Genomic DNA, 19070 nt, shown 5'->3' on the forward strand with positions numbered 1-19070 from the left:
TTTCTATTTGGCAATGTGGTTTGAACAGTTTAAAACTGCTTTCAGGATACAAGTTGTTCTTCCCTCTGCACTTCCCCAGAAATCCTTTATCACAGGTTTCAACACTGCAATGGGAGAAGATAACAGAGTGTTGGCTTCATAGAGTTCTAATTGACATCTGGCATATATTGTTGGATCATTAGATATTTTTTATACAACATAACAATTCTACCCATGCACTTTGTTCACCTTGCAACATGTGCTTTAGTCTCCAGTGTCAAGGGAGGACAACCGTGAAGATAAAACAACAATCAGATGTGAAACTTCACCTCCTTCGTCTCCACGGACTGTAAGGCTGGAAAAACTTGCCCACTCACTGCAGTCAACAAGTCAAGAAGAAGGAAGAAGGTGAGGAGAATTTCATGTTTGACAAGCATAGGTCATACATACATACATACATACATACATACATACATACATAAATATATATATATATATATTAAAAGTCAATGAGTTTCAAAGAGAACAGTAATCCTGAAGGTTGGTAGCAAATAAAAAATGTTTCTGAATTCACTTAAATAGAGATGGCACTGGTCATGTTATTTAAGCAAAGGATTCAAGTTTCATGAGGAGTTAAACCAATAAAGCACTCATAGATTTGGAAAGATTAGTACTGATTCTGAAATGCTTTGCACCAATATCCCATTAAGACATCCCTGAAGTAAAAATCATTCACTCATCGCTGCTACCTGAATAAATTCTATTTCCTTTATACAACAAAAAGTTATTAATTTCCCATTCAAAACTAACTCACCTGCATAATGCGGTGTGACAACAGGAAATAATTTTTTTTCCCTATAGTTAGCCTAACGAACTGCTTCTGAATGTTAAAATGTTTTTTAACAATTTATCACATATTATCTTGTCTAGTTTGTACTATAAATAAGTTTTAAAATCAGCATTTTAAAAAGGAAGTGTCCATAACACCTTATACACTTAACATAGTGAAATGTCATGGAGCCTTTAAGAGAGAAATGTTCATTTTATACTGAATACTCAGGGTTTGTTATTGTTGCAAGAGGATAATAAGTTATAACAAGCTATTCACATCTCAATATCATCCTTGGACAATGCTGATGGGTGTTCATGTGTTTTATGTAAAGTATAAAACATGGTTAAGTTTAAAAACAAAATTATCTTAAAGTACCAAATGTAAAAAATGTTTCTGATTTCTCTTAAATATAGTTGTCACTTGACATGTTATTAAAGAATTTAAAATAAGAATTTTGTGAAACCTGGCCTCTTTGTCCTCCTGTGGTGGTTCAGCTCCCAGCATCATTCCTGAATGGCAAACGTTTGAAATCTTTGATTCTTGTGCCAACATTCAACAACATTACCAGCCAATTCCTTCATGATTGCAGAGAATTGAACTCCTTGCTGCCTGACAAAGAACACTCTGGAAACTGAGTTTGTTACATAGGAGCAGAAGCACAAGGGTAACGTTTCTGCCGTTTAGTAAAGTAACTTCCAGTTTTTAAATTATTAATTGACACAGCTTCAATAGTTTTTGGCCATGAGTTTCAGATCTCCACTATGCTTGTGTAAAGAAATCATACCAAATCAGCCTGTGAACTGCATGGCCCTAATCCTAACATTTCCCACTTTGTTCTGATCTCTCCATCAGAGTAATTTCCTGCAATCTTCACTATCAAATCCATTGTATTCATCTTAAAAAAATTTTGATCATTGCTTATACTTCTATTTTCAAGGCACTATAAGACTTCTTAGTGTAATCTGCCCTCATAATTTAATTCCTTTAGCCCAACTGCATCTTTCTGATGATTCTGCTCTTTCCCTTCAAAGCCAATCGATCTTTCCTAAATTGTGATATTGATTCTCCACAACTTGTTATGTGTACTGAAGCTGGTACCTGATATATCACTCTGAATCAGAAAAGCAACATGTCACTTAAAAGCATAGAACATTTAAAGTACTGTATTTTCTGTTTCCACGGGATTCTAGATAATGATATTGCATCATGCAAACTGAGTTAATGTTACTTAATGGTAAATTTCTGGACACATAATTTACTGAAAATTTAATCAAATTATTAATGATTGTTTTCAAGGTCTTTTGGACTGCTGACTGGCCTCTTGTGATTAACTTATTTGTTTGATTGCTATTGGCAATGGTTGATTTTCAGCACATTGACTGCAGAGGAGCTGGCTAGCAACCCCAGTAGCAACAACAGCAGCCAGGACTCGTTGCATAAGGGTTCAAAGAAGAAAGGCATTAAATCCTCTATAGGCCGTCTGTTTGGCAAAAAGGAGAAGGCACGGCTGGGCCAACTCAGCAAGGAAATGGCATCAGTTCATGGTATGTACAGCTGGATTTCAAAGATTATATTAACTATCAGATATATACAATTCATCTGGTGCTTAAAAGCCCAGCAGGTATGATTAAAGGCCAAACCAACAAGGTGGCAGTGCTGTGGTGCTGGTTGATTAAGGAAGGAAAAGTCAGCCAGGTTTTGCACATTTTTTGGGATGTGTATACGAGATATCGAGTTCAATGTAAAGCCTGCCAAAACTCAAGGTTTACAAGGCATGGGTTGGGCAGAAATCTAAATCTGACTACTTTTGGATGGAGAATTTAGACATAGACACCTCTTGCTAATAGGCTTACTGATGATTAACAGGATCTGGTTTCTGCTCCCTCTCTGATTTAATACTTTAAGTAATCAAATGGAATATTGTCCTTTAGTTAATCAACAGATATGCAGCAACAATGTATAACTTTATTAAGTCAGTGTGTAACAAGTAACGAGTGGAGGCTGAGTATTTCTTGGGTTTACACAGGCAAACTAGGAACTGTGGGACAGTAGTGTCGCAGTTAGTATAATGCTATTACAGTACCAGCAACCGGACTTCAGTTGCACAGCTGTCTGTAACAACTCTGTTCGTTCTCCCAGTCATTGAGTGGGTTTCCTCCCTGGTTCCGAAGATGTGTGGCTTATTAGGTTAATGGGTCACATGGATTTAATTGGGTGGCGCAGGCTCGTGGGGATGAAAAGGTCTGAAACCATACTGTATTTCTAAGTAAAAATAAAAAAAATTCCATGAATAACAAAAAACTGAGGGAAAATGGAAATAATGAAAAACTCAGCAGGGATGAACTTTATCCACCAAGCCATAAATTAAGTGGCTTTCACAACTAACCAAATCATTAATCAAATTGCACTTCAACTTTGCATTTCTATCCTCTCTCAGCTACTAAGTTCTTCTTTGCTTTAATGTGTGGAATTTTTTTTTGTGTTTTGTATTTGGCTATTGATGACAGAAATTATAGAAATTGATAAAATATTGATCATTATTTTAATATTTATGTTGTTTATTGGTTCAGGTTTGATTATAATAGCTTGGAGCTGAAATTAGAACTGGATTGAAGTGCCTAGGGACACCTGTGACAGGAACCAGAGAACAAGGAAAGTTGTTGGAATTAGTCAAATCAAAGATTTATGAAAGGAATTGTATTTAACAAGCATAATGGGTTTTTTTGGAGAATGAAACTGTTAGATGATAGAGAACCAGTGGATCTGGTGTTTTATGGACTCTCAGAATGCCTAAGATGAAATCCCATTAGTTTGGTGCTAAGATACTGGTGTAGATTGAAAATTAGATGAAAGTATACATAAATTGTTGTATTTTATGGTAACCGGAGATGAGCAGCAGGACATCAAAATAAATAATACTTTTTGCTCAATACATTTAGGACAGACCTGGATGCAAAAGGCTTCAAGGAATATGGAGCAAGGGAGTGAATATGTTGTTGAGGTAGAGGTAACTGTGGTTACCTATCACCTTTTAGCACCAGTGACTTGGGTTCAACACCGAGCATTGTCTGTAAGGAGCTTGTCTGTTCTCCCTGTGACAGCATGGGCTTCCTCCAGGGGCTCCACCCACATCCCAAAGATGTATGGGTTAGTAAATTGTGGGCATGCTATGTTGGTGCTAGAAGCACAGTGACACTTGCAGGCTTCCTGCAGCACTTACTCGTTAACACAAACAAAACATTTCAACACATTTCAATGAACACCTCTGCTCCGTCCACAAAAAGTAGAATTTCCTAATGGCTAAACATTTTAATTTTTATCCCCATTCCATTCCGACACATTAGTCCACGGCCTTCTCTTCTGCCACGGTGAGGACACTCTCAGGTTGGAGGAGTAACGTCTCATATTCTGTCTAGGTAACCTCCAACCTGATGTCTGAACATAATTTCTTCTTCCAGTATCTTCCCCTCTCCTTCCTCTTCCTTCTATTTCCCACACTGACCTCTTACCTCTTCTCCTCACCTGCCTATCACCTTCTTTCCCTTTCTCCAATGGTCCACTCTCCTCTCCTATCAGGTTCCTTCTTCTCCAGCCCTTTACCTTTTCCATCTATTACCTCCCAGCTTCTTACTTCATCCTCCCTCCCCCACACACCTGGCTTTAAAGGTTTCAAAGGTACATTTAATGTCAGAAATGTATACAATATACATCCTGAAATGCTTTTTCTTTGCAACCTTCCACAAAAACAGAGAAGTGGCCCAAAGAATGAATGACAGTTAAATGTAAGAACCCCACGCTCCCCCCCCAGCTCCCCTCCCTCCCAAGCATAAGTGGCATCAAGCAACGATTCCCCCTCCCCCCCACCAGCAAAAAAAGCATCGGCACCCACAACTGAGCACTCAAGCTTAAGCATGGCAACAGCAAAGACACAGACTTGCAGTACTCCAAAACTTAGTGTTTCACCCACTATTCAACATACCACCTACCACTTTCTAGCCTGTCTTCCCTTCCCTCCACCCACCTTCATATTCTGGCATCTTCCTCCTTCTTTTCCACTCTTGATGAAGGGTCTTGGGCCAAAATATCAGCTATTGATTCATTTCCATAGATGCTGCCTGACCTGCTGAGTTCCTCCAGCATTTTTTGTGTGTTGCTCTGGATTTCCAACATCTGCCGCATCTTTTGTGCTTATACGTTTCAATGTATGTTTCGATGTACATGTGACAAATACAGCGGATCCTTAATCTGATGGGGGATGTTCGTATTGAGTAGGGGAACGGGCTCAAAGGATAATTGCCTTCCCCTACTCCTATTTTGCTATATATGCTTATGTGTCTGTGTATATATGTTTCTATGTTGAGCAATCTGACTAAACATTAAAGAGGCAGGTGTGGGTTTTGGTGGAAGATGGGGGTAACTGGCTTGATGGAAGACTCATGACTCTCAGAGTTCAACATCGGTGGCTTTTCACCTCATTCAAGTTAAGCTGCTCTCAGATGAAACATTTGCCCTTTATGGGAGTGTATGACCTCTGCTCTGGTTCTGGGCAGCCAGGGAAACAGGGCCTTCAATGTACCTTTTGTGTGTAAGGATGTGGAGGATACTACTTTTAAGATGACTTTGCTCTTTTTAGTATTTAAGGCTTGAAGTAAGAAATACATCTGTATCAAAATATTTGTATAAACAAATTACATTTCTTTCACGACTGGATTGAGGGTTTTAGTCTTGGGTGTTTGATGTTGTGATTATAAAAACTACGGAGCAAGTATCCTTCAGCCCACTCTCACAGTGCAGGCTGTCTGACCCCAGACTAGGTGAGATATCACATTCTCTTTTTTGCTTCCCATCTTGGCTCCACAGAACTGACTGCAATTCATTGGAAAGCATGTCTGCATAAGTTGCAGTATGTTAAGTTTGAATACGTTCCATGGATGTTCAGCTAACCAGTACTGACAGTCCAGATTCTCACTTGGGGAATTATACTAAAAGTTTTCAACTATCAATGGTATATTTTGCAGTAGTGAGAAACAGTATTTTAGTGAAAAGGAAAAGGAAAGCATTGGGAAAATTGTAAAAAAAAAAGGGATTAAAGTGATGTCTGATGTGCTGTTTGACTCACCTTGCACTTTATCTACTGCAGGTAACGAATCTGATTACGAAAATGAAATTTTGAAGTACCTACTGAAACATTTTAAAGTATATTGCTTATTTTGCATGCAAATAAATCAATATGTTGTTTATTTCTCTCATGTCTCACAGGATATGGATATTTCGGTAAGTAGTGGCAATTTAAATCACGCCACAGTTTCAGTATTTTTCGAATTTTTATTCATTAATAATTTAAATGTTAAATTTACCATGGAAGACAGAGACGTTTTTAATTAAACTGTATATTTTTATTCCTCTTTTGGAACAGAAACAACAAAAGTTCAAAGTAAATTTATTATCGAAGTACATATATGCCACCATATACAACTCTGGGATTGTTTTTCTTGCGGACATACTCAATAAATCCAGTAACCATAATAGAATCAATGAAAGACCACACCAACAGGGCGGACAAACAGCATGCACAAGGTAGCAAACTGTGCAAATACAAAAAGAAAGAGAAAAAAAGAAATAATTATAATCTATAAATAAGCAATAATCTCAAGAACATGAGATGAAGAGTCCTTGAACATGAGTCAATAGGCTGAGTGAAGTTATTCCCTCTGGTTCAAGAGCCGGATGATTGAGGGATAATAACTGTACCTGAACCTGGTAGTCTGAGTGCTCTACCTTCTTCCTGATGGCAGCAGTGAGAAGAGAACATGACCTGAGTAGTGGGGGCCCCTGATGATGGAGACTGTTTTCCTGCATCAATGCTCCTTGTAGATGTGCTTAGTGGTGGGAAGGGCTTTACCCTTAATGGGCTGAACTACATCTACTACTTTTTGCAGACTTTTCTGCTCAAAGGCATTTGTGTTAACCATACCAGGTTGTGATACAGCCAGTCAATATATTCTCCACCACACATCTATAGAAGTTAGTCTCATCTATAGAAGTGAATTATAATATTATGGAATAGCATAAACATTCAAAGAAAACCTCATTTTTGCAATTGGGTTGGGATGATCATTTCACAGGAATTTAAAAGGCTCAATAGAAGTAGATTTTAGTGGAAAAATACTCCAATTTTACTTCCAATTAATCTACAATTAGTCTTAACTTGGGAAACTTTGTTTGTGACCCAAATTTTCCTTTGGTAGATGTTCTTTTTTTCCTTCTTGTTTTTCTACATATGTTGTATATACATCTAAATAGGAACAAATCCACCAAGCATAGTGTTGAATATCTGCCAATATCACTTTGGATTCATTGCAAGACGAGTGATGTATCAAGGGCCACATGTGACAGGCATGTTATGTTGCTTTCTGAACACTGCTTGCCATCCTGCACTAACACCTGCAAAGGGAACATGCCAAAAGGAAAATTGTGAACATGGGTCACCAACGTGTCAGGGCAACACTGGTGCCTCGTTGTCACAGTCCTTTTGCTTTTGAAACTTTGCACCTGCCATGATATTCTCATGCTTCAAGCTACCAGTAGATTTAGGAATCCCAATTTCAATTTTTTTAAATTATTGGAAGCTGAATTAAAATGAATAGTAAAGTTCTCTCAATGTTCACTTGTTGTTAACCAGGTGGCATTCTGGATGCAGAAATGGCTATTCAGGACTCCCTTACTCTGGGCAAACTTGGAACACAAGCAGAGAGAGATCGAAGGTTAAAGAAAAAGTAAGTCTGAGTCCATTATTTATTTTGAAAAGAAGCATAGCAGTTGCTCTTCAGGCTTTAGTATTCCCTCCCACAGTACTCAATTCCACATGTAGTTGGGCAGTCAGATATCCAGATGTTCAATCCAAGTTAATGCTTCTCTAGTGTTATATTACAGAGTTTTTCAGCATCCCTGTCAATGCCCCAGTGCCCCTTTTATTCAAGTGCTTGGGTCTTAATGCCTCACTTTCTTGTAGAGTTGCTAAGACGCTATCTGTTCTTCTTGTAGCTTAGTGACGTGCTGCTGTCAAGCAATTTTCCATTGGCTACTGTGTCAATTGCACCAGACTTAGGAATGTGGGAGTAGAGATTGGCCATTCAACCGTTTGGGCCTATTCAAACACTTATTCAGTCCATAAATTGTTTTGCATTACCACGTCTTCCAGAACCATTTTCCAATTTTGGAAGAGAGATATGGATTTCAATCATCCTAACTTCACTTCCAAAGGCCTGCTTCTAAATTTGAGATTAATTGATATTTTTCTTTGTAGCTTCCCCCTCCCTTTTCTATGCACACACATTGTACATCTAAGCATGAGAAAATCTACTCTATTTGGTGCCAAATGTTTGCCAATGTCACTCTAGGATCACCTGCAATATGTGAAATGGTGAGAGTCACATGGTACTGCCATTTTATTTTGCCTTCTGATCACTACTTAATACCTGGCATTGACAACATCAGCCAGAAAGGTAACGTTTTGTTCAAATCCAAATTTTAGTCAGATATTTATCATGTTTGTTATCACCTTTTAGAGCAAAAATTAGTGGGAAGTTAGAAGATTGGGAAGCTTATAAAAACCAACAGAAGGCAACTAAAAAAGTCATTAAGAAGGTCAAGATGGGGTTTGAAAGTAAGCTAGCCAATAATATTAAAGAGGATACCAAATGTTTCTTCAAATAAAAGATGTGTAAAAGAGAGGCGAGAGTGGATATTAGACTACTGGAAAATTATGCTGGAGAGGTAGTAAAGAGACCGTTGAAATGACAGATGAACTGAATGAGTATTTTGCATCAGTCTTCATGGTGGAAGACACTAGCAGTATGATGAAATTTCCAGCTGTCAGTGTCATGAATTGTATGAAGTTACCATAACCAGAGAGAGGTTCTTGTAAAACTGAAAGGTCTGAAGGTAGGACCAGACAGTGTACACCCCAGAGTTCTGAAAGAGGTGGCTGAGGAGATTGCGGAGGCATTAGCAATGATCTTTCAAGAATCACTGGATTCTGTAATGGTTCCAGGAGACTGAAACATTGCAAATGTCACTCCACTCCTCAAGAAGGGAGAGAGACAGATGAAAGGAGACTATAGGCCAGTTAGTCTGACCTCAGTGATTGGGAAGATGTTGGAGTCGATTATCAATGATGAGGTCTTGGTACTTGGAGGCACATGATAAAATAGGCCATTGTCAACATGGTTTCTTCAAGGGGAAATCTTGCCTGACAAATCTGTTGGAATTCTTTGAAGAAATAAACTTGATGTTATGTACTTGGATTTTCAGAGGGCCTTTGACAGGTTTCCACACATGAGGCTGCTTAACAAGCTAGGAACCCATGGTATTACCTAAAAGATTCAAGCATGGATAAAGCAGTGGATGATTGGTGGGTGGCAAAGAGTGGGAATAAAGGGACTAGTGGTGTTTCACAGGGGTCTGTGTTGGGACCGATTCTTTTTACATTATATGTCGATGATTTGGATGATGGAATTGCAGGCTTTGTTGCAAAGTTTGCAGTCGATATGAAGATAGGTGGAGGGTCAAATAGGTTTAAGGAAGTGGAGAGGCTAAGGAAGGATTAGGAGAGTGGGCAAGGAAATGGCAGATGGAATACAGTGTTGTGAAATGTACGGTCATGCACTTCGGTAGAAGAAGTGACAGGTTTGACTATTTTCTAAATGGAAGGAAATACAAAAATCTGAGATGCAAAGGGACTTGGGAGTCCTTGTGCAGGATTCCCTAAAGGTTCATTTGCAGGTTGAGTCTGTGGTGGGGAAGGCAAATGCAATTCTTTTCAAGAGGACAAGAATGTAAAAGCAAGCATGTAAAGTTGAAACTTTATGAAGCACTAGGGAGGCCTCACTTGGGGGATTGTGAGCAGTTTTGGGCCCCTTATCTTAGAAAGGATGTGCTGAAACCGGAGAGGGTTCAAAGGAGGTTCACGAAAGTGATTCCAGGAATGAATAGCTTGTCATATGAAGAGTGTTTGATGGCTCTGGGCCTGTATTCACTAGAATTCAGAAGAATGATAGATGATCTCATTGAAATCTATCGAATGATGAAAAGTCTTGACAGAGTGGATATGGAGGGGATGTTTCCTATAGTGGGAGAGTCTAAGTCCAGAGCCTCAGAATAGCAAGGTCTCCTTCTAGGACCCAGATGAGGAGGAATTTCTTTAGTAGAGAGCGGTGAATCTGTGCAATTCTTTACCAGAGGCAGCCGTGGAGGCCAAATCGTTATATATATTTAGGCAGAGCTTGATAGATTCTTGATTGGTCAGGGCATGAAGGGATACAGGGAGAAGGCAGGAGATCGGGGCTGAGGGGAAAGTTGGATCAGACATGATGAAATGGCAGAGCAGACTCGATGGGCCAAATGGCCTAATTCTGCTCCTGTATCTTATGGTCTTTCATTCTTGTGTTGTTCATGTCAGCTAGGAACCCAAGCCCATATGTTAGTCAGAGTATTTTATATAATAACCACATTATTCATTTTTTCTACATACTGTTCTTCAATTCCATTTGTGTTTATACATTTATCTTCCTTCTTGACAGTAAAACTTTAATTTTAATGCAGTGTGATTTTTCTTTTGTTTTATTGATAAACAAGCACTTCTTATGATGAATATCATTGTGGGTTAGAAATCAAAAGCTGTGTCTTGATGTCTGATTCTTGCTGAATAGGCAAAAATTCTGTACTCTTCATTAAATTATAAGATGTAAAAGGAATGAATTTACATTCCCTCTGTAGATTGCTATTGTCTTAGTCAACAATTTCTCACTTCCAAGACCAGTGTGAAATCTGAAGAACACTAGCAGTATCTTTTAGCTTATAGGGTCATTAAAATGATCATGAATTATCCTATTTATAGGTTGCTTTTGACACAGATTTGACTGACTTCTAGTTACCTTACCTTCCAAGTACTTTTCTCTTTGTAGATGTTGATAAATCATGAGCTTTTTTAAAATGTCTGGACACTGTTCAATAATAGGCAGTTATTTCTTCACAGCCAGTGGTTCAGATTAGAGGATACTGATTGGGAATTGCTGACCAATCAGAAATAATTGTACATGTGTCTTGATTCTGCTTCACAGTTTGCATCATCCAGCACTCATGTCAGATATTTAACCCCAATCAATTAGGTGTTCATGAGGTGTTCACCCAATCAGTTAGATTAGATTAGATTAGATTCAACTTTATTGTCATTGTGCCGAGTGCAGATACAAAGACAATGAAATGCATTTAGCATCTGACCAGAAATGCAAAGAATAGTGTTATTTACAAAATAACTGCGAATAAAAAAAATTGCTACAGCGCACACATATAAAAGTACTGAGACGGTACAATATGCTTAGTGCTGTGATGTGAGGTTCAGTAGTGTCACAGCCTCAGGGAAGGAGCTCTTCCTGTGCCTGCTGGTGCGGGAGCGGAGGCTCCTGTAGCACCTACCGGATGGGAGGAGAGTAAAAAGTCCATGGTTAGGGTGAGATGCATCCCTGATAATGCTTTTCGCCCTGCCCAGGCAGCGTTTATGGTAGATGTTCTCAATGGTGGGCAATTGGGTGCCAATATCCTGCTGGGCAGTTTTCACCACACGCTGAAGTGCTTTGCGGTCCAATACAGGACAGTTGCCATACCACACTGAGATGTAGTTGGTGAGTATGGTCTCAATGGTACAGCGGTAAAAGTCCGTCAGTATCCTGGGACAGAGGTGAGCTTCCTTGATGCTCTGCAGGAAATAAAGGCACTGTTGTGCTTTTTGATCAGGATGGAGGAGTTCAGGGACCAGGTGAGATCCTCGGAAATGTGGACACCAAGGAACTTGAAGCTTGATACATGCTCCATTACAGCTCTGTTGATGTAGATGGGGACGTGGTGCATGCCTGAAGTCCACAGTGATCTCCTTGGTCTTCAGGGTGTTAAGGGCCAGATTGTTGTCGCCACACCATGCGGCTAGCTGCTGAACCTCGTCCCTGTAGGCCGTCTAGGTGTTACATTTCCTATTTTAAATGACTTATGACCTACCAACATTAATTCACAGAGAATTTTACTCCAATTTTGATTCTTAAAACTGAACAGTGTAACAACCCAATAAAAACAAACATAACCTATCAACATCTACAAAGAGAAAAGATGTACCAATGTTACTAGTGTGAATCAGTACTAGGGAAGTAAGATAACCTGGAAGGCAATTCTTTCCTTCACTGTCACCAACCCTTTTGAAGCTAATTACCTTTCATGGAACTGGTCTTATATTGTCCTCAAATATGTTTTAACCTTCGAATAGTACTGTGCTATAGATTTCCTGCAACATCTTGCCTCTTAATACTTGCTTGAAATTTTACGTGAGGATATCATCTAATCTGTTAGGAATTCATACTTTGCTGGTACATAAATGTGATGTTTCCCTAAAAGAACATCAATGGCACTTACGAAAGTGTAGCATGTGACAGAAACACACTACTGAAATTTCAGATGTGGAGTTCTGTCCCTTCACCAGTGGAGAAATAGAAGCAGCAGGCCGCTGGTGCCCGAGTCCTTGTGATGTGAATGTTATTTGCATAGAAGTTGATTTTTGCATTCAAATGTAATTTGAGTGAAAAGCTCTGCCTCCATTACTTCTTGCCTCAGGTGAATCTCAAGTTGTTGTTGCTGGATTAGCAAAGGTTCAAAGGTTTGTTTTATCATCAAAGTATGTATACAGATTTGTCTTCTCCAGATAACCATAAAATACTGAAAACCATAGAAATAGTTGAAAGAAAGATATCAATCCCCCCCGCATGAAAAGAAAAAGAAACAAAACTCATAAACGCAAAATCCCCAACTCCTCCTTCGTCCAAAAACTAACAGATCACCCACATGGAGAAACTACAACATCAAACCCCAAACCACCAGCCCACCAATCAGCAACAAGAAAGAGTGGGCGAGAACACAAAAAAAACATAGAATGGAAAGAGACCAATATGAACTACAGTCCAATCCATAAATCTCAGAAGTTCAATAACATCCCTGAGAGCATCAGGGCCCAACGGCCCCTTTGACAATGGCAACGAAAACCAGCAGCTCCTCCCAGGGCAGTGACATGAACCAGCAGCCTCTCTGAGGGTAGTGACACAAACCAGCAGCCCCTCCGAGGGCAGTGACACAAACCAGCAGCCTCTCTGAGGGCAGTGACATGAACCAGCAACCCCTCTGAGGCCAACGACATGAACCAGCAGCCCCTCTGAGGGCAGTGACACAAACCAGCAGCCTATCTGAGGGCAGTGACATGAACCAGCAACCCCTCTGAGGCCAATGACATGAACCAGCAGCCCCTCCGAGGGCAGTGATACGAACCAGCAGCCCCTCAGAGGGCAGCAACATGAACTAGTGGACTCTTCAAGGGCAGTGACACAAACCAGCAGCCCCTCCGAGGGCAGTGACATGTACCAGCAGCCCCTCTAAGGGCAGTGACACGAACCAGCAGCCCCTCCGAGGGCAGTGATACGAACCAGCAGCCCCTCTAAGGGCAGTGACACAAACCAGCAGCCCCTCCGAGGGCAGTGACATGAACCAGCAGCCCCTCTGAGGGCAGTGACACGAACCAGCAGTCCCTCCGAGGGCAGTGACACGAACCAGCAGCCCCTCCGAGGGCAGTAACATGAACCAGCAGCCCCTCTAAGGGCAGTGACACGAACCAGCAGCCCCTCCGAGGGCAGTGACACGAACCAGCAGCCCCTCCGAGAGCAGTGACACGAACCAGCAGCCCCTCCGAGGGCAGTAACACGAACCAGCAGCCCCTCTGAGGGCAGTGACACGAACCAGCCGCCCCTCTGAGACCAGCGATATGAACCAGCAGCCCCTCCAAGGGCAGTGACACGAACCAGCAGCCCCTCCAAGGGCAGTGACACGAACCAGCAGCCCCTCCGAGGGCAGTAACATGAACCAGCAGCCCCTCCGAGGGCAGTGACACGAACCAGCAGCCCCTCCGAGGGCAGTGACACGAACCAGCAGCCCCTCTGAGGCCAGCGATATGAACCAGCAGCCCCTCCGAGGGCAGTTACACCAACCAGCAGCCCTTCAGAGGGCAGTGACATGAACCAGTAGCCCCTCCGAGGGCAGTGATACAAACCAGCAGCCCCGCTGAAGGCAGTGACACGAACCAGCAGCCCCTCCAAGGGTAGTGATACAAACCAGCAGCCCCGCTGAGGGCAGTGACACGAACCAGCAGCCCCTCTGAGGCCAATGACATGAACCAGCAGCCCCTCCGAGGGCAGTGACACGAACCAGCAGCCCCTCCAAGGGCAGTGACATGAACTAGTGGACTCTTCGAGGGCAGTGACACGAACCAGCAGCCCCTCCGAGGGCAGTGACACAAACCAGCAGCCCCTCCGAGGGCAGTAACACGAACTAGCAGCCCCTCTGCGGGCAGTGATACAAACCAGCAGCCCCTCCGCGGGCAGTGACACGAGCAGCAGCCCCTCCGAGGGCAGTGACATGAGCCAGCAGCCTCTCTGAGGGCAGTGACATGAACCAGCAGCCCCTCCGAGGGCAGTGACATGAACCAGCAGCCCCTCCGAGGGCAGTGACATGAACCAACAGCCCCTCCGAGGGCAGTGACATGAACCAACGGCCTCTCTGAGAACTCTTCCACATTTGCTTCAATGCTTCAGTCTTCTTCAATGCTTTAATCGGTGAGAAACGTAATCGATAATGCCCGCTCATCTTATCTCTGAACTTCTCCTATGGTAGCTCGGGCTCGCATTTCTCTCCTAGAGTTTTCACAGGGACAGCAGAGCGCTTGCTCACTCAATCGAACTACAGACTCTAAGTCACAGGCTCCAACAGTTTCAAAAATAAAATTAAGATTCAAAAGTCTAAGAAGAAGACATAGAAAAACTAAAATGATTGACCCTCTGAAAGATGTCGCCCGAAAAATCGGTTCGCTGATGCCATCTTGACCGGCAGTCCTTTGAGACAGCTGATCGATTATTATGCTAATAGATTTGAATATTGTATTTCTTTCTAATGTTTGCAGTTGAGTTTAATCTGCAAATCCCATTCAAAGTTCAAAGCAGATTCATGATCAAAGGTATACTGTCTATGTCACCATATACAGCTTTGAGGTCTGTTTTCTTCTGGGCATACTCATTAAATTCAAGAAACATATTAGAACCAACAGGACAGACAAACAAACAATGTGCAAAAGGCAACAAACTGCAAATACAAAAGAAAAAATATATAATAATAAATAAATAAGCAATAAATATCAAGAACATAAGAAGAATAGTCCTTGAAAGTAAGCTGACACATTGTGGGAACAGTTCAGTGATGGGGCAAGTGAGATTATCCCCACTGGTTGAGAGCCTGATGTTTGAAGGGTAATAACTGTTCCTGAACCTGGTGGTTTGGGTCGTGAGGCTCCTGTAGCAGCAGTGAGAAGTGTTTCCTGTGATAGCCCTCCATGTAGATGTGCTCAATGGTGGGGAGTGCTTTACCTGGGATGGACTGGGCTGTATCCACTACTTTTTGTAGGATTTTCCATTCCTGGACTTTGGTGTTTCCATACCAGATCATGATGCAGCCTGCTCATATGCGTTCATCAACGTTTCAGATGTCATACAGAATCTTTGCAAATTTTCAAGGTATTGCTGTACCTTCTTCACAATTGCACTTGTGTGCTGAACCCAGGCCAGATCCTCTGAAATGATATCACCGAGGAACTTAAAGTTGCTAACCCTCTCTCATCTCTGATTCCCCCGATGAGGACTGGCTCAGGTTTTCTCCTCCTGAAGTCAATGATCAGCTCCTTGGTCTTGCTGACATTGAGTGAGAGGTTGTTGGTGTGGCACCACTCAGCCAGATTTTCAGTCTCCCTCCTATAAGCTGATTCATCATGACCTTTGATTTGGCCAATGACACTGATATCATCAGCAAACTTAAATACAGCTTAGCTACACAGTCATAATTATAAAGTGAGTAGAACAGGGGAATAAGAACACAGCCTTGTGGTGCATCTGTGCAAATGGAGATTCTGAAGGAGATGTTGTTGCCAAACTGAACTGACTGGCATCTGTAAATGAGGAAATTGAGGATACAATTACTCAAGGAGGTATTGAGCTCAAAGTCTTGACGCTTATTGAATAGTTTTGAGGGGATGATTTTAGTCAATGCCAAGCAGTAGTCAATAAAGAACATCCTGATGTACTGTATGCGTCATATTTGCTGACCAGATGAGCTGTAGTCCATAAAGAATGTCTCTTTGCTGTCCAGGGTTGAGTGAAGAGCCAAGCAATGGCACCTGCTGTTGACCTTTTGTGCCGGTAAACAAATTAGAGTGAATCCAAGTTGTTTCTCAGGTAGGAATAGATATGTTTCATCACCAACCTCTCAAAACATTTCTTCACAGCAGATCTAAGTGCTACTGGCTGATAGACATTGAGGCAGCTTATAACATTCTTGGGCACCAGTATAATTGGAGCCTGCTTGAAGCCAGTTAGTACCTTAGACTGCTGAAGTGAGGGGTTAAAGATCTCAGTGAACACTCCAGCCAGTTGATCAGCAGAGGTCTTTTGTACTCAGCTAGGTACCCTGTTTGTGCTGGGTACTTTCCACTGATTCGCCCTCCTGAAGGGTACTCTCACGTCAGCCTCAGAGACTGAAATCACATGGTCATCAGGGCTGTAGGTTTCTCCATGTTTTGACAGTAAAAGCGAGCTTAGAAGGCATTGAGCTCACCTGGAAGTGAAACTCTCTTCTCACCTATATCACTTGATTTCACTTGTTCCCATGGAACATTCCTAAATATTTTGGGCTGTTATTCAGTTCTTAAATAATTATTAGAACTGAGATTCCTCTTTGTAATAAGTTGCGTTGCCACAAAAAAAGAGGCATCCGTCATCAATCAGGCCATGCTCTCTTCTCGCTATTGCCATCAGGAAGGAGGAACCAAAGCCTAAGTTTCCACCATACCAGGTTTAGGAACAGTTATTATCCAACCATCAACACTGAACTGATTCCACAACCTATGGGCTCACTTTCCAGAACTCTACAACTCATGTTCTCAGTATTATTTATTTACTTATTTATTCAGCATTATTTTTATTTGTATTTACATAGTTTTGCCTTCTTTTGGACATTGGTTGCTTGCTGTCTTTGTAGTTTTTCATTTCTTTGTTCTGCAAGAAAATGAATTTCAGTAGTATATGATGGCATATATGTACTTTGATAATAAATTTACTTTGAACTTCAAACTTTAGAAGAAAAGCACAATGTAAGCTTGTATATTATTTACTGCACTGAAGGGCACTTATCAGAACGTCTGGAGATTTAGGGTTGTTTTTACATTTACAAAATTATATTCTGTTTCAGCGATTAACAATCTACGTTTTAGGGCACTGTGTTTTTTGCATCTACACAGAGAAGAGTTTTGGGAATACTCTGTTCATTCAAAGCAGAATTCATCTCCAAACAACTTGTGCTTTGGCTCAGAATTAAAGTATGCTTGGGAGTAGGGTAAGATGAAGGGCTGTTTATTGTTGTCTTATGTCAATGATGGAATGGAAGGGGAATATACCATTGGCTGGATTGTACAGATCAGCAGAGCTCCATTCATGTGCGCTACAGAGTGAAAGTACAGGGCATGTTGGAGGTCCATTGAGGATCGCCTGACTATTCACTCCATGGCAGATGTTCTATTTAATCCATACCTTTTCTGTAACTTTGAACTGAGTAGCTGGGTGTGCTTCTTATCTGGCCCCTTGAATCTTCACAACCATAGCTGATGTATCTAGCACCAACCCATTTGACCGGGATTGCAGATGTTCATGAAAATGATTTTGTCTCTTTATTTTTTATATACTCCATTTTATATTTGTGTTTTAGTTACTTATCATAAGTTTAATAATCTTGAGTCCATTTGTAACTTTATAAATCTTTTCAATGTTTAAAAATTATTTTAATCAACTAGAGACATTTAAAAGAAAACTGGGGATGTTTTTGGAAGTACAAGTTGTCAAAACCCTTTGGGACAATATTGGGATAGGGGATGTGGAGAAGCAGCCTGGTACTCTGATCAGTTCTCATGGCCCAGTTGGCTCACAAGCTGTCTCTGCAACTAAGGCTCTTTTGAAGATTATGCAGTCACCAGTAGATGCTGCTCGTGTGAGGTGCAAGAGTTGATCAGGTTAAACACAATCAGCCTTTTTTACGTGGAGAGTTATCTTCTGGCAGAATAATCAAAGATCCAGCTCATTTTACATGGAGAGTTATCTTCTGGCAGAATAATCAAACTGGATCTTTCCCCTTTGCAAATCAATTATTAATATCTTCTCACTTTGTTCAGGTTTTTCCAACCAGAATTAAATTCAGCACCTTGCATTTGCTGAGGCATTAAGCAACAAAAAACACATGCACAAAAGCTGTACTTAATTATAATTATTTCCAGGCATGAATTGCTGGAGGACGCTCGGCGGAAAGGAATGCCATTTGCCCAGTGGGATGGACCAACAGTTGTGTCATGGCTAGAGGTAAATACAAACAAAGGAATCTGACTACTGTACTAAAATTAGGAACACAGGTGTGTTACTGCTTCATATTTATTTCCCATCTCTCAACCCTCATATACGTAGCTTCAGTTTTACAGTAATGATTCTAACTTTGTTATACAAATCTTTAATTATTTGGAAAAGCTGACTTTCCTTGTCAGCATTTTGTCATTATGAATGTGACTGGCATCCTGAAAACTATAGTGAAGTTCAAAATGAGCAAGAAGAAAAAAATTAGATCTTGCCTTGTTTTCTAAACCACTGTCGGATATTTATGCTTTCTGAATTAACTGTGGCCTGGATATCTACAAAATAGCTTGTCTTCCTACTTGCAATTAATCCTCTTGTTTTCTCCAAAGATCTAACAATGATATTTCCTCTTTCTTATTTGAATGTTGCTCCATGTTGGCATAATTTGCAAATATGGAGAGTGCTTCTATATGTGCACCAGTGGCATCCAAATTTGTCTTCTTACTAATACGCACAAAATACTGGAGGAACTCAACAGGCCAGGTAGCATTTATGGAAAAGGGTAAACTGTCAACATTTCGGGCTGAGACCATTCACCAGTCCTGATAACGGGCCTAGGCCTGAAACATTGATTGTTTAGTCTTTCCTTAGATGCTGCCTGGCCTGCTGAGTTCCTCCAACATCTTGGATTTCCAGCATCTGCAGATTTTATCGTCTTTATCTTTCTACTATCTTTT

The 19070-nt window shown here is 41.0% G+C and overlaps 1 protein-coding gene across 1 annotated transcript in view; it reads left to right on the top strand.

Annotated features, from left to right (window-relative positions):
* ppfia4 (PTPRF interacting protein alpha 4) overlaps positions 1 to 19070 on the top strand; it is a 747438-nt gene that overhangs the window by 688408 nt on the left and 39960 nt on the right. The window contains exons 16-19 of the mRNA XM_072277740.1: positions 248 to 387; positions 2183 to 2355; positions 7494 to 7587; positions 18264 to 18345. Coding sequence (XP_072133841.1) covers positions 248 to 387; positions 2183 to 2355; positions 7494 to 7587; positions 18264 to 18345 — 489 coding nt within the window. The remainder of the gene's footprint in view (positions 1 to 247; positions 388 to 2182; positions 2356 to 7493; positions 7588 to 18263; positions 18346 to 19070) is intronic.

The sequence above is a fragment of the Mobula birostris genome, chromosome 14 (genome assembly GCF_030028105.1).
Source record: "Mobula birostris isolate sMobBir1 chromosome 14, sMobBir1.hap1, whole genome shotgun sequence".
NCBI lineage: Eukaryota > Metazoa > Chordata > Chondrichthyes > Myliobatiformes > Myliobatidae > Mobula > Mobula birostris.